The sequence below is a fragment of the Pelodiscus sinensis genome, chromosome 3, assembly GCF_052426305.1.
Source record: "Pelodiscus sinensis isolate ZL-2025 chromosome 3, ASM5242630v1, whole genome shotgun sequence".
Taxonomy (NCBI): Eukaryota; Metazoa; Chordata; order Testudines; family Trionychidae; genus Pelodiscus; species Pelodiscus sinensis.
In genome coordinates this window covers 44,087,809-44,103,217 of record NC_143054.1, presented here as the reverse complement: position 1 = coordinate 44,103,217, position 15,409 = coordinate 44,087,809, and the positions used below count along the sequence as shown (strand labels likewise).

The window sequence follows — 15,409 nt, the reverse complement described above, 5'->3', positions numbered from 1 at the left end:
AACAGTAGGATGGGAATTAATTTCATATAAATATCTCCCATTCTACTGTTTACTTATGCATAGCAAAGTTTATCTCTCTTCTTGGAACAAATAAGTGCACTGCCCATGCCGCAGGGACACTGCGCCTGTCAGCCCGGGGAGTCTCTTTATTTAAGAACGGTTTAAATTTTCCTTCCAGGAGGGCTTGTGGGAGCCGTGCCCTAGTCAAGCTAAGATCAGTGGGCAGGGGGCGCACCCCAGAGCGCGCTGGCTCGACGGGGGCAGGTGAAGAAACCCATTTTCCCGAGGAGGGGGACGGGCGACACTCTGGAAACCTGTTAACTCCCGTGACCCCAGGGGGGACGCCCCAGCCCAGCGGGTGACTTGCAGAGGCGCCCCCACCTGCAGGGCAGCAGCCTAGGGCTCGGCTGCGAAGCGGGGGCGGGAAGCTCTGAGGGCAGCAGGTGCCCGCCGCCAAGGCCCAGGCCCCTCCCTCCCGGCGGGGGCGGGGCTGGCCCGGCGGAAAGTGCTGAGTCACGGCCTGACGCGCCGCCGCCGTCCGCCCCCGTCACGTGCTACGCCGGGACCCTGACTCCTGCGGCCGCCGCCGCTTCCGCGCAGTGCGTCCGCCGCCGAGCCCCGTCCGTCTGGGGGCATCTGCCGCTGGGCTGCGTCGGCATCGGCATGGGGCTGCTGTCGCAGGGCTCCCCGCTGGGCTGGGGGGAGACGCAGCGGCACGCGGAGCACGTGCGCAGACACGGCATCCTCCAGTTCCTGCACATCTACCGCGCCGTGGCCGAGCGCCACAAGGACGTGCTCAAGTGGGGGGACGAGGTGAGCCGCGGCCGCGCGCCGCCTGGCAGCTTCCCCCTGCGCCCTTGGCCAGCGGCGTGGGGCGGGCTTGGCGCCGGCGGCCCCGCGTGGGGCCATGGCACGTCGCCCGGTGCCTGCTTCCCGTGTGGGGCGCCCCGGAGGAGGTGGGGCGGGAGCGCGGGGCTGCCGGCCGGGGAGAGCGTGTGGAGCGGCCGGTGGGAGAAACTCTTCCTCGATGTTTTCACAGCTTCTGTCTGCGGCGTGGGTCCGGACGCAGCCCGCTGTTTAACCGCTGGCCTATGGCATCCCGAGTAACTAGGGATGGCTGGGGCGCTCCTGCCTCCCAGCAGCTGCTGCTGGTCGCTTCTCAGTCCTTGCGGAGCCCAAGCCCTGTCTGCTCAGGACTTGCTGTATGTGCTTTAGACATGTGCATCTGTCTCTCTGAGTGATTCCTAAGCAGTAAGAGCTAGGACCACCAAATCGGGTAGGCAGCTGCTTCTTACCCTCACTTAAAACAAGGCAAGGGTTTGGTGGTGTCAGGACAATGGGATGTGCTGGAGTTGAATTGTTTCTCATAAAATGGAAAGGGGAGGGGTCTGGCCAGAGAAATACTTATACTGTGCAATGATCACAGGGGGGCAGCTAGTGCCCCAGCCAGAAGCCACTGGCCAGCAGCATCTGACATCCCAGCCTCCCCTGGGGAGCAGCTACAGGTGGTTGTATGGCCCTTGCCACCCATGGGCCAGCTTGAGGAGCACCTGCATGAGGTCTGTGGCCCAGGCCAGGCCTGGGGAGCACTGGTAGGAGGATTGCCTGCCCCTGGATTGGCCCAGTGACCAAGTGCACAGCCTCCTTCTATATTCCATGCCCTGCCTTCCCACCCACACATTTTGTCCTGACCTGGTGAGAAGCTGGTAATCAGGGTTACTAGTAGGTTACAGTTTGAACTAAGATATTATCTATAGTTCTTTAGTACATTTCCATGTGAGATAGCTTTAGAAGACCCAGAGATCCCAGCAGGCAGCAAGATAAACAAGGCACTCTTGCATTACACTTCAAGGTCCGTTCATGGATCATTTTCAGACTTGGGAGATCACATCTGCAATTAAGAATAGAGTTTCAAAAACTTTTCTTTCGAAGCACAGTAACTACAAGTATATCCAAACTGGGAGGTTCTCCATTATGAAAGAACTTAGTCTTTAACAGCTTATAAATGCTCTGGAGATGAGGGCAACCCTGTTAACTCTTGAGAGGAGATGGGGACCTGATACCCAAAAAGGTGGCCATGGAGCAAATGCAGTTTTGGATCTCCATGTTCTATACAAACAGTCCAGGAAGGCTTTTGATTGAGATCTCTGTTTGGGAAACTCTGAAAATATGGGAGTGAGCTCTTCAGCCCTGTGAAGGTAGTTGGGCAAAGACACTGCCCTCTCTGCTGAGGAATGTAGGTCTCTTCTTTTCTCTAATCTTGGCTGTAGCTCTTCTTAAATATTCTTTCTCTGATGACCAGGCCCAAGGTACACAATTTGACCTGAAAAGAGAGCACTACTGCAAGACAGACTTTGAATCCTTTTGAGCAGTCTTAGGATCAAGGATTGGCAAAGCAGAACTCCTGCCCTTCTTAGTATGAAAATTAACTCTTTAAAATTGTCTTGTACGTCATGTGTGTGTGTCTTAAATTGGCTTTTCCTTCTGGTGGTAGTTCTTTGTGGGAGAGGAAACTGACTATAACATTTTTTTTACTTGGCAGAGGCAATGTGTGGTGACCAATAGAGGGAATGGCTTGCCCTCTTCTTGACTCCTGATATTTTCAAGGGTCAGAATCATAAAATCTAGAATTCTACCAACTTCATGCTAAAATGCAGGTGTGAGAAGCCTCTATACCTTCAGAGAAGGAGATTTAGTGATATCACCAGTGAGTATCATCTTATTGCGTGATGGTTATTGATTAACTGGTGGCCCAGCTGGGCAGGAGGTTGCTACAGCCCAGTCTCTCACCCACAAGACCCTATTCTGTCAGTTAACTGGTTAAATGTAATGTTTAGCCGGTTAACTGATTAAATGGGGTATTACATCTCTAAGCAGACAACCTGGCCATGTTTCCAAAATTAGGGCAGTGCAGTGTAAACTCTATTTTTCATCACATTTGTGGACAAGCTTCTGTCCTCCCTATGATCCATGGAGTGCTCCTGCCCACAAGGAGATTTTTACATTGCTACTTGCCTTGGCAAAACTTTTTTGGGGCAAGACAGAGAAGTGTTTAAGCACCTGTGAATGACAAAAGTTATGCAATTGACAATGTAAACAAAGCCTTGTTGGCAACAAACTTTCCCTCCCTTTTTTTTTAAACTGGCCTGTTGCCTCAGATGTAGTAATATAGATTTGTGTATTGTATTATCCTTGTACCTTTCAGAGAGCAGATTAACACTTGCAACTCTTAAAAATGTTTTTATAGAGTAAGCAGGAGTTGTCTCAACTCAGTCAGAAAACATGATTCATTATTTCATTTTTGCTGTTTCCCATTGCTACATAATGCATTGCATTGACACTGACTCTTTTGCTTGTCAGACTAGTATCAGTCTATGTTGAGAGTCCTATCTTGACGTATAGTAAGTTGCTATTTCAGTGCGTCTTGGGGGCTGTCAAACGTCAGTTGGTGAAATTTGTGATTGGGACATGTTGTACACCCACAGAACAGTAACTTATATTGCTTCCATATTTTTCTTCAACCTGTAAAACAGTTCATTTGTATTAGAAACTGACTAGTTGAAAAAGATATTTGACTTGGATTTTTCTAATCACATAGCTAGAAGGATTGTGGAAAGCATTGTGTTATGAGTTTAATTCAGAATTAACCCTGTATTAAATTAACACCCCTCCCCCCAAACAAACAAAAACCCTGCTGTGGACTTGGACTTTGTATATTAAGTTATGAATTGAAGAAAAATTTATTGACTTGGATGTAAAGGCTTAAAGATTAGGAATTAATAATGGAGAAGGTAATTCTCGGTTACACTAGTCCTGACTCTCACTAGAGTTAATAAAACTGATACAAAATACATTTCTGAGATAGTCGGGTAATAGGTTTTGGGGTTTTTTTGTTTGACAGTATTCTTAAAAACAAAGTTGTATTTGCTTGCCCAGCTCTGTCTGGAACTCTGAGCGTGCATCTACACTGTAGGCTAAAGTCAAGTTGAAATGATATGCAGTTTCAGTTATGTTAATTGCATTGCTAAAGTCAAAGTACTTTAACTTGACTTTTGCTGCTGTCTATGGAGCAGGAAGTCAAAGGAAAAACACTCTTCTTTTGACTTCCCTTAGTCCTGGTGAAATGAGGGTTACAGAAGTCAGAGTAAGAAGCCCATTATTTTGAAGTTACTTTGAAATAACGGGGTTGTTGTGTAGACACACACTCTGTTATTTCAAAATAGCATGACTTATTTCAAAATAAGTGTGCAGTGTACACAGCCTCAGGTGGCTATACTGTGAGATGCTTACCTACAGATCTTCTGTTCTGGTCCACAGGCAGATGGAAATATTTAAAAGATGCTTTCTCCCTTCACCTCCCAAATTTCTTTTCACAAAGTGGAGTCACTGTGTTTGCCTTGTACATGCAGAGAGAAGTTGTAGCCTGGGGTTGTAGAGCTCTCCAGTATCTTTTCCATTCTTAGAACGTTGTCATAATAATCCTCTGACAAAGCATCCCCTGAAGTCAGCTCCCCTGACCTCACCTGGCACCGCAAGTGATTTCTACCTGTGAAAATCAAGCAGAAGGTATTCGGACATGAAACAGTGTTCAGACTACCATTGTGATCCAAGGCTTTATCTATGGTTGGAAGTTTAAAGTTCATCTGTGGCAAGCGCTTTAAGGTGGCAGTATAGTAATAGTGCTGCCTTATATGCCAGTGGGCATGAAGGACAATGACGACGATGATGGTAATAGCACCAGCACTGGGAAAGAGCTAGAAAACTACCATACAATAAAGTGGCAGTGTAGATAAGCCCCAAGTATTAGGCTCAAAGCTAAGCGTACTTAATGTAGTTTTATATCCCTCCCAGTGTAATTCTACAGCAGCTGTGGCCAACCCGCGGCTCGCGAGCTGCATGTGACTCTTCCTCCTCCAGGGTGTGCCTTGCAAAGCCCTCTTGCCCCGTGGCTTGTAAAGCCGCACCCACACCCCCAAACACGGCCTTCTCCTCCCAGCTCCCTGTGCTGACCTGGGCGGGGGAGCTGTCTGGCATGGCTGTTAAAGATGGTGTCGGCCAGCAGGGGCCTGATGTGGCCAAAAAGCCTCTAAACGTGTTTTCTTAAAGGGGGAGAGCATTTTTGTTTTTGTTTTGGCTCGACAACTTTGCCCCAGCTCTTCACCCTGGATCCCCTGATATCTTGGCTCTTTGCCCAGAATGGGTTGGCCACCCCTGTTCTATAGTGTTCCTGCCTGCCTTTAAGTAGCAAGTTTGAAAGATCAAAACATTGGCTCTGTGACTCCTTGGCTACGTCTACACTGGCCCGTTCTTCGGAAGGGGCATGCTAATTTTGAACTTGTGAATAGGGAAATCCACGGGGGATTTAAATATCCCCCGCGGGATTTAAATAAACATGGCCGTCGCTTTTTTTCCCGGCTTGGGGAAAAGCCGGAAAAAAGCGTCTAGACTGGCGCGATCCTCCGGAATAAAGCCCTTTTCCGGAGGATCTCTTATTCCTTCCTTGGAAGTAGGAATAAGAGATCCTCCGGAAAAGGGCTTTATTCCGGAGGATCGGGCCAGTCTAAATGCTTTTTTCCGGCTTTTCCCCAAGCCGGAAAAAAAGCGGCGGCCATGTTTATTTAAATCCCGCAGGGGATATTTAAATCCCCTGCGGATTTCCCTATTCTGAAGTTCAAAATTAGCATGCCCCTTCCGAAGAAGGGGCCAGTGTAGATGTAGCCCTTGAGTCGCTAATCTACTATCTTGCCCACAAGTGTGGGAGATGCTAAGATAATACTTAGTTATGTCTTTACGATGCTGCTCCTCTTTTATTGCTCCATCTTTCCCAAAAATCCCATTGCTTCAGTAGCCGAGCCCCCACAATATCAAAGATATACACACAAGAATAACCATAAATACAACTTTTTATTTAGAATGGCAGAAACAAACTTAATATATGTGTGTGGGGGGGGGGGGAGGCACTGAAAGAGAGGGGTGTGTACAAGAGAGGCGTTTGTGTAAGGTGCACTTGGGGTAACATTTTTCATCAAAACGAAAGCTGCAGAAAAATAATCTACTATATAGTTGAGAGAGGTAGGGTTGAACTAGTCCTCTCTCCTCTGGGCAGCCTGCATACTTAACCTCCTCCAGTTCTCACACCAGTACAGAGATTAAAATGAAGGACATAAGTTTTCATTTTATTTTTCCAAAAACAAAATTGAGATGACCTAGCACTGCCAGTAAATCTTGTAGTCATTTTATCTACAACAGTGTGAATGGCATGGCAATCTACCTTATAATTTTTATTCTGTCCTTGTTTTGTGAAATTAGACACTGTGACCCTCTTTATTGAATACAAGTTATGCTACTGTCAGTTGAGGCATACAATACAATGAGTGGATTCAGTTTTCACAGGATCATTTTCCTTTAAGAAAAGATGAAGGAATTTTCATGGCTTGAAAACTTGACTCTCATCTAAGTATATTATCCACAGTGAAGCTCCTTAAAATTTAATAAATCTGCTATATATTTGAGAGAGATGCCAGTCTGAGAGTCTTTTTGTTCAAGAACTCCTCCTCAACAGTAACAGCTAGACCACCAAATTTGGTATGTAGCTTCTTATCATAACTTAAAGCAAGGTCAGGGGTTGGTTGTACTGGGGCAATGGGATATGTATGGAATGCAATTGTTTCCTGTCACATGGAAAGGCTAGCATGGACAATTACACTCACTAATGCCCATAGGGGGATGGTTACACCTTGGAATGGCTACTGGGGGCAGCAAGCACCCTGGCTTATCCTGGTGAGCAGCTGTGGGCTAGCCAATATGGGCCCTCCTGCCCCAAGCCAGTTCCAGGGAGAAGCTAGTGGGTGGGTTGTGTGGCTCCTCCCCCTCATGCTGGCTCTGGGGAGAACCCCCCCTCCCGGCCAGGTCCCCTGCCCTCACTCCTGCACCCTTCCCACCTCCTGCCCCCAATAACTCGAACAATGCTGGTTAAGTCTTCTAGTGAATAATAAACAGCTGTGTATTCTTTGTGCATTGCACCTAATTATAATGTTATCAGCCAACTCTTTTTAAGCTGTAAAAAAGTAGTGTGCTCTTCTGATTTTGTTGTACCCCTCTCTCTTCTTCATGGTATGTTTTTTCCTACCTGGTCTTTCATCTTAATCCTTCTTTTTTCTCTGCAACTTCATCTATTTCTTCTGTACCAGATGACTGGGGAAGCTAATGTGGCATCAGTGGGTTTGTGTGGCTTGTTTGTTTGTTTTTGTTTTAAAGCTTCAGAGGCAATCTTGGCAGTTACAGGATAAGTCTAACTTCAGCTCCAGGCAGATCCATGGGAATGGTAGTAAAGAACAGAATTATCAGATAACTAGATGAAAATGATTTATTGGGGAAGAGTCTACATGAGTTTTGTGAGGGGAGGCATGATTTCCCCCACTGATTAGAATTTTTTGAGGAGGTGGTCAAGCATATGGGTAATGGTGATCCACTATGTATAGATTACTTAGATTTTCAGAAAACCTTTAACAAGGTCCCCTCAACAAAAGTTGTTAGCAAAGCAAGCTGTCATGGGATAAGAGGGAAGGTCCTTTCATGGATCAATAACTAGCTGGATGATAGCAAATAAAGGGTAGGAATAAATGGTCAGTTTTCAGAGTGGAGAAAGATACTGTTGTTCCTCATGGGTCTGTACTGGGACCGGTACTGTTGAACATATTCATAATGATCTGAAATAAAAAATAAATTTTGCAGTGAGTCTGCAAAATTAGCAAATAATACAAAATTACGCAAGATACTTAAGTCCCAAGCAGTATGCTAAGGGTTACAAGGAGATCGTGCAAAATTAGGTGATTGGGCAACAAAAATGGCAGATTGCAGTTATAAACATGGAATTCAAGGTAATGCACGTTGGAAATATCCCAACTAAACCTATAAAATGAAAGGATCTAAATTAGTTGATACCACTCAAGAAATATCGGCCTGGTTGTGGATGAATCTCTGAAAACATCTGCTCAATATTCAATTGTAATAAAAATGCTAACAGTATTTGGAGTCATTAGGAAAGGGATAGATAAAATAGAAAACATGTTGCCTCTACATAAATCCATGATATGACCACATCTTGAATACTGTGGGCAGATACCCTGGGAAACTGTAACAAATTATTAGGGGTATGGATCAGCTTCCATGTGAGGAGGGATAAGACTGGGACTTTGCATCTTGGAAAAACAGTGACTGACAGGGAGGATGTGCTAGAGGTGTATAAAATCATGTCTGGTGTGGAAAAGTAAATAAGGGAGTGCTATTTACTCCTCACCACAAGAATTAGGGGTCACCAAATTAATTTGAAGAGGCAGCAGTTTTAAGATGAAAGGTTTTTGTTTTTTTTTCCCCCACCCAATGAACACCTGAATTGTGGAACTTAATCAGCGTGTTGGGAAGGCCAAGAGTGTTATAGGGTTTAAAAACAGAACTAGGTAAGTTCATGGGGATTATTATCCAGGATGGTCAGGAATGCAAAACCGTGCTCTGAAGTGCCTTTTGCCTGTGTGTTTCAGTAGCTGGGAATATGACATTGCATGGATGAATTGATTACCTGTTCTATTCATTTCCCCTGAAGCACCTGGTATTGGCCACTGCTGAAAGACAGGATACTGGGCTTAGAGGGGACCATAGGTTTGACTGAGTATGGTTGCTGTTATGCTAGGACCTTACCTGGTGATGCTTACCAATTACTGTTAACTGGCTGCTCTGACCTGACTGGTGCCTGGCCTAGCTGGAACAGCCCAGAGCAGCCTGCACTTGTGGCAGGCGCAGAGAGCAGCCTTTACCCATGGTGGGGAGGCTGCCAGGCTGCTCCTGTCCCTGTTTAAGCTGTTAAACATGTTTAAGTAGTTAACTGATTAAATGGGATTTTACATCCCTAAATCATACAAAAAGGTTATTCCATAATGGTGACCTGCAGAGTGTCTTTAATGTTCCTCTGGAGCATCTGGTACTCTTGGTTGTCAAAAACCATGTATGAATGGTTGCGTACGTGAACTGTTATCTAATCTGGTATAGCATAGGTTACTAGCAACATAGGCAATCTCTTTAAAACTTCAGCCAGGTGAAGATGCAGATTGATACTGTCACCTTAAATGTGTTGGTTTTTTATCCATCAAGTATCAGAGGGGTAGCTCTGTTAGTCTGAATCTGCAAAAGTGACGAGGAGTCCTGTGGCACCTTATAGACTAACCGAAGTGTAGGAGCATAAGCTTTCGTGGGCAAAGACCCACTTCGTCAGATGCATGTGACATGCATCTGACGAAGTGGGTCTTTGCCCACGAAAGCTTATGCTCCTACACTTCGGTTAGTCTATAAGGTGCCACAGGACTCCTCGTCACTTTTTTATCCATGTTACTAATGCTACTAGAAGTGAGCATTGTAAAAATTCAGTGTTTATCACTGGTATGCTCTTTATTTTTTGTGTGTTTTTTCTCAATGTGGAGAGTGATGATGAATGAACTGACTCTGTAGTCTACTTATTGCTGCAGTGCATTGGTTTCATATGCTACAGAAGAATGCCATTTTAAATCATTTCCTTGGCATCTAAATTTGTAGAAATGCTTATATTGCTTTCAGTTTTGTAAAAGCTTGTTTTTTAACAAAACTTAAACATAGGTTCAGGTAAACTTTGTCCCTTTTTAATCCTATGCAAATTTATCCTTCCAGATAGTAAAATTCCGAAAATAAGGCTGTATTTTTAAAAACTTTTCCTTCATGCAAAATTTCACTGTATTGGCCCCCAGCCAAATTTAGCATGACTGGCTGCATTTGAATGATGGTTGGATTTGAATAGTGTTTGAATGGGGGCTGTTTTAATCACTACTTGCCTGTGTGACACATGAGAAAAGCAGCACTCATGAATGATTAGGTTAATTGCCACAGGACTGCTTGTTCATGCTTTTTCCTGAGAGTACAATTTGACTGAATACAAAAAGTAGGACAGTGGCATTATTTGATACAAACAGAAGATTTGGCATGTCCGTAACATTTGTATAGTTGTATTGATCATGTTGCCCTCTTTTAGGCCAGGATGTGTTAGCTGGTGTTTTGAAAAACCTAAGGTCCTTTTTTTTTTTTTTAAATGCATGATAGTATTATTACAACTTAAATCTTAATCTAGACATGGCTACTATTTTGCTTGCCTTGTGGTGTTTCCAAGTCCATCTCTCTGCCTTAATGTGACTTTCAGGCTCATCAATTCCTTTCTGTCTTTAATATCCTTACCAAAACCCACTTCAGAGAAGAGCTTAAACTAAATAGTTCACATAATTTTTTAAAAAGCTTCAATCCTCAAGATGGGTATATAATAATCTTTCAAATGACTCTGTGATCACCTAGCCTCTGCCTCCATCTTTCCCTTCATTTCCTCTGTGGGCCTTGTCTTATGCTAAGTGCTTTGAAGGATAGGTGTCATAATCTAAAATGATCTGCAGAAATGGTCTGAGGTCAATAGGATGAAGTTCAATAAGAATGAATGCAAGTACTACACTTAGGAAGGAACAATCAATTTTACACATACAAAATGGGAAGTGACTGTCTAGGAAGGTGTACTGCAGAAACGGATCTAGGGGTCATATAAGTCAGCAGGGTGACACTATTACAAACGGAAGTAAACATTCTAGGATATATTAACATGAGTGTTGTAAAACACGAGACATAATTTCTTCTACACTACTCTATGCTGATTAAGCCTCAGCTGGATTGTTGTTCAGTTCTGGGCACCACATTTCAGGGAAGATGACAAATTAGAGAGGATCCAGAGAAGAGCAACAAAAATGATTAAAGGTCTAGAAAATATGACCTATGAGAGAGGACTGAAAGAATTGGATTTGTTTAGTTTTGGAAGAGAAGACATGATAGGTACTTGAAAGCTGCTAAAACATCTTAACATCTGTCTGGGATGATAGGTGGTGCATGGTCCCTCCGTGGGGACAGAGGACTGGACTGATGAGCTCTTGAAGTCTCTTCCAGTTCTTTGATTCTATGTCTACACTAAAGACCTCACTGCATGACAGTTGTACCAGTGCCACTGGCACTGCATTGCTGTCTTATATGGCTGCTGTCTGAGCGGGAGAGACATGCCTACTTAACACTGAGCACACTACCACTGGTTCTGACTAAACTTCAGTTGACTTGCATGGACACCTCCTGGGCGACAAGTTCTGTTGACTTATGGCAGTGTAAATAGGGCCTTACACTGTGAGCTCCTGGGGGATGGCACTCTGTCTTGATAGATATAGCCAGGGCTCAACAAATCGCTGAGGCAAGTAGATTTCAGCTGGTTGCTCTGTTCACGGGCATTGCACACATGCACAGTGCCAGTCTGGCGCAGCGCAGTGCGGGACTGGCAGGTAGATCTCACCATGGTTTGTCGAGCCCTGGATATAGGTATAATTTTTGTAAGATTCAGTGCGCACTTGTTGTGTTTATAGACGTAGTTCATCAAATGGAAATAACATCTTATTACTGTACAAGGTGGAAACTTTGAGGTTGCTGATCTTTGCTATATTTCTGTATTGCCAGTCCACTGCAGAGTTTTAGGTTGGTATAAATTGTCTCCTGAACTCTAAACTGTCAGGCCAGTTTTGAAGTATTTACTAGATACCTGATATACGGAAGATTTGAGCTATTAGGTGGTTGAAGATATGAAAGATGGTGGTTGAGTCAGAGACACCAAAGGCCATGGCAATGCCTTCATGCGAAGCCCAGCCCTTCATTACCATGTGAGGGGAAGCTGCCACTTTTGAATCTTGCTTGGGAGATGGAAGGAGGTTCTGAATCTCATAGCAGCTTCTTGTTAGGAGATTATAATTCTGATATGATAAATTTGATACTGTTTCCCTTCTGCCTTCTTGGTATCCACTCAAGTACTGGAAGAGAAAAAGGGTGGCTTATCTCTTCTCCCATTGAGAGCCTCTTCACTGCTAGGAAAAGAAAGGGGTTCATTACTTTTTCTTTTCTCATCTGTACTATTTTGGGTTCCCCCTGTGCTTGCTTTTGCTCCTGATTTTATGCTGCTGCTTTTTGGGAGAGCGGAGGGAACAAAAACTCTGATTCCTGAGGCTTTCACTGATGTCCACATGGCTGTGAATGACATCAATGAAATTGACGAGTTTTGTTAATTTCTGAGTGCTGCTGCTTGTCCTGGATAAGAGCTTCAGCAGGTGAATGGTTTATAATGGTTCACTTCTAAACAGTTATTTTTGCAAGCCATAAAGGTTATAACTTTTTAGCTCTCATTGGAAAAAAAATGATCAAAAATGGATGTAGGTTCTCTAACCAATGAATGGCTTTTTCAAGTCTTGCTCAGACTTTAATGGTAGGTTTGACTATCCAATATTTGAGGCTCTTGTGGTAGTGGACCATTCTGATTACTGAACTTCCTTGCTGTAAAATTTAATATTGAATAAGACTTTATTTGAAAAAGGAATCAGTTATGACATTCTATGGCACTCTACCCATGTCAGTGCTATGAAGAGCTTTTATCACAAAATAGGATGCTTTTACTCTGTTTTTCCCTGTGGAAAAGGTTGCTTCCTCTACTTTTCACTGTTCAGATATATAATTCTTTAGTAGTGTTTTCTTAGTAAATAGTATTTAGCAAAAGTTTGAGCAAGGAAGATAAGCATGGTGGTGCCCCATTTCCCCACTGTGTGATGTAAAGGGCAATTTCAGAGTCCTCCACTTCTTTCATTGCAATCCAACAATAAACATTTTTTGTAAGAAAGACCTAGTGTAAACCCAATGCAATTCATAGGTAAGGTCTTTTATGTTAGACTTGTAAATGTAACTGGTATCTTTTTATGGTATCGAACCTATCTATATGGTACAAAGTCAAAAAAGGAATTCTTTATTTTTAATGTTCCACATTTTTTTCTATACCTATATACAAATTACAGTAAACTTCCGATAATCCGGACCTTTAGGACCCAGGGGGTGCTGGATTATCAGATATGCCGGACTATCAGAAGGGGGGCTATGAGGGGTGTGGGTGGGAGGAAATGCCACCCCAGACCCCTCATAGCCCCTCCTTACAATAGTCCGGCTCTGCCCCAGGCATCCCTGATTCAGCCGCTGCTGGTCAGTTTCAGCAGCAGCTGAATCGGGGATGCCTGCAATAGAGCAGCTGGGGTGCTGCCGGGTTGGTCCCGTAGTGCTGCCCCTCGGGGCTGCGGGACCAACCCGGCAGCACCCCCGCTGCTCTTGGGGACGCCTGGGGCAGAGCAGCGGGAGTGCTGCCGGGTTAGTCCCACAGCGCCAAAGGACGGCGCTGTGGGCCAACCCAGCAGGACCGCAGCTGCTCTGTCCCAAAGGTCCCCAATTCAGACGCTGCTCAAACAGATCAGCAGCTGATTCCAGGATGCCCAGCCGCTGATCTGTTTCAGCAGCGGCTGACTTGGGGACCCCTGGGGCAGAGCAGCTGGAGTGCTGCCGGGTTGGTCCCGCAGCGCCGAGGGGCGGCACTACGAGACCAACCCGGCAGCACCCCAGCTGCTCTGCTCCCGGCTTCCCCGATTCAGCTGCTGGTCAGTTTTTCAGCAGCAGCTGAATGGGGGAAGCCTGTCTGGCTGCCCCAGCACTTCCGGGTTCCTGATGGTGCTGGACCATCAGGAGTCCCGGAGCATTGGATGCCGGACTAATGGAGTTTTACTGTACCATCATCTCTAGTTTAGAGTTCAATAATCCTTCTTCCAGGTTTGTGGGATGTGCATCACAGGACATCCTTTAGCCATATAACGCCACTTGCAAAAGATAAATACTCTGTACTGGTTTGTCTAGAGAGAGGGAGGCAAACAAGCACAACTGAGTTTGGTTTTTGTTATCTAAAACATGAACTGCCCCACCGCCCCCTGCATTATCACTTGAATTTTGTCTGCAGTGGCATAAACTCAAAGAACTAAAATACCAACATATTTTTTTCTCATTTTATTTGTGAACCTAAATTGGGGTCTGTCTAAAACCTTACACAGGTGCTTTTTTGGGGAGTTTAGCACTTATCATTTAGAAGTTTATATTAATGTAAATGAAAAAACCCAGGGAATTAATGTAAGCAGTTTGTTTTACAACTGCAAGTTTTTATTACTTTAGACCAAAGCTATGCATCTTTGGATATACACGAGAAGGTTGCTTTCAAAATATCATTCCCCATATTGCTCTGATCCAATAGATGCAAGCAATTTTATAGTAGGATGTTCTCTTCTGAGCTCTCATAAGCATAGATACCACTTGTGTGAATAAAATCGTTTGTTCTTACTCTATGCTGGAATTTCAATAACTAAAGCTGGAAAAACTACTCATGCTCTGCTTCCACACAAAGGATATGTCTGCATTGCAGTAAAACACCCAGAGCTGGCCTACATCAGGTGCCTTGGATTTGGCGGGTATGGAGGTATAAAATTGCAATGTAAATGGTTGGGCTCAGGTTGGTGCCCAGATTCTGGGATGCTGCAAGAGGGGAGGGTCTCAGATTCACAATCTACCATTAAATCCACACTACTCACTGAGCATTACTGTGACCCATTACACACCTTCCCTGGCATGCTTACATTCAGCATAGAAATGACGGCAAAACAGTTGAATTAAAAACATGCTGATCACCACAAAATGTTAGCATGAAGGATAATTTTTATATTTTCATTCATTATTTACAATAGGTGGAATATATGTTGGTAGCTTTTGATCATGAACATAAGAAAGTACGTTTGTCCCTAACTGGAGAAGAAGTTCTTCATATGCTTCAAGAGAAGGGGGAAAGAGTAAATCCCAAGTAAGTCATAGCTGTTTGTTTGTTTTTTGTTTTGTTTTTAATCCCCTTGCACAGTCTTTAATTACATGATTATGTAAGGTTTTTTTGTTCTTGTTTGTTTGTTTTAATACCTTGTTCTCCCTCTTCCCCCAGAACAACTGCCCTGTTCATTACACAGGATGAGTGGTACTATGGTCAGGAATCAAGTTTGCATATGATCGGTGTTGCCTATAGGACTGCTGTGTTAGTAGTTTCAGAAGTTGGAGGTTGTGTAATTAATTAGGCAGGGTGTTACAAGAAGGGGAAAGAAAAGGATGGTCTCACAGTTTGGTGTTACCCTGGAAAACTGGATTCTGTCTCTGTGTAACGATGTTAAGAGGTGGGTAATTGACTAATCGTGTAGTCAATACAATTTGTATCGACTACACAATTAGTCGATAAGGGAAGGCGCTCTGTTGCGGCTTGCGCTGGTTCAGGAGATGCCCCCGCTGCAGCTCTGCAGTTTAAATGTAGTAGGAGCTGGGTGCATAGGCAGCCCGGCTCCTACTACATTTAAACTGCAGAGCCGCAGTGGGTGGTGAGCCCTGGATTGGTGCAAGCTGCGACAGAGCACTTTCCATTATTGGCTAATTG

The 15,409-nt window shown here is 44.5% G+C and overlaps 1 protein-coding gene across 4 annotated transcripts in view; it reads left to right on the top strand.

The window, feature by feature from the left end:
• The first annotated feature begins 534 nt into the window (after positions 1–534).
• GCLC (glutamate-cysteine ligase catalytic subunit) overlaps positions 535–15,409 on the top strand; it is a 49,219-nt gene continuing 34,344 nt past the window's right edge. Inside the window, exons 1-3 of one of the 4 annotated variants that reach the window (XM_075923609.2) lie at positions 681–813; positions 1,040–1,202; positions 14,685–14,797. In XM_075923609.2, coding sequence (XP_075779724.1) covers positions 1,092–1,202; positions 14,685–14,797 — 224 coding nt within the window. In that variant the 5' untranslated portion in view covers positions 681–813; positions 1,040–1,091. Of the gene's footprint in view, positions 814–1,039; positions 1,277–2,542; positions 2,708–14,684; positions 14,798–15,409 lie in introns of those variants that run through there. The other 3 variants (XM_075923610.2, XM_075923608.2, XM_075923611.2) reach the window with 3 other exon arrangements.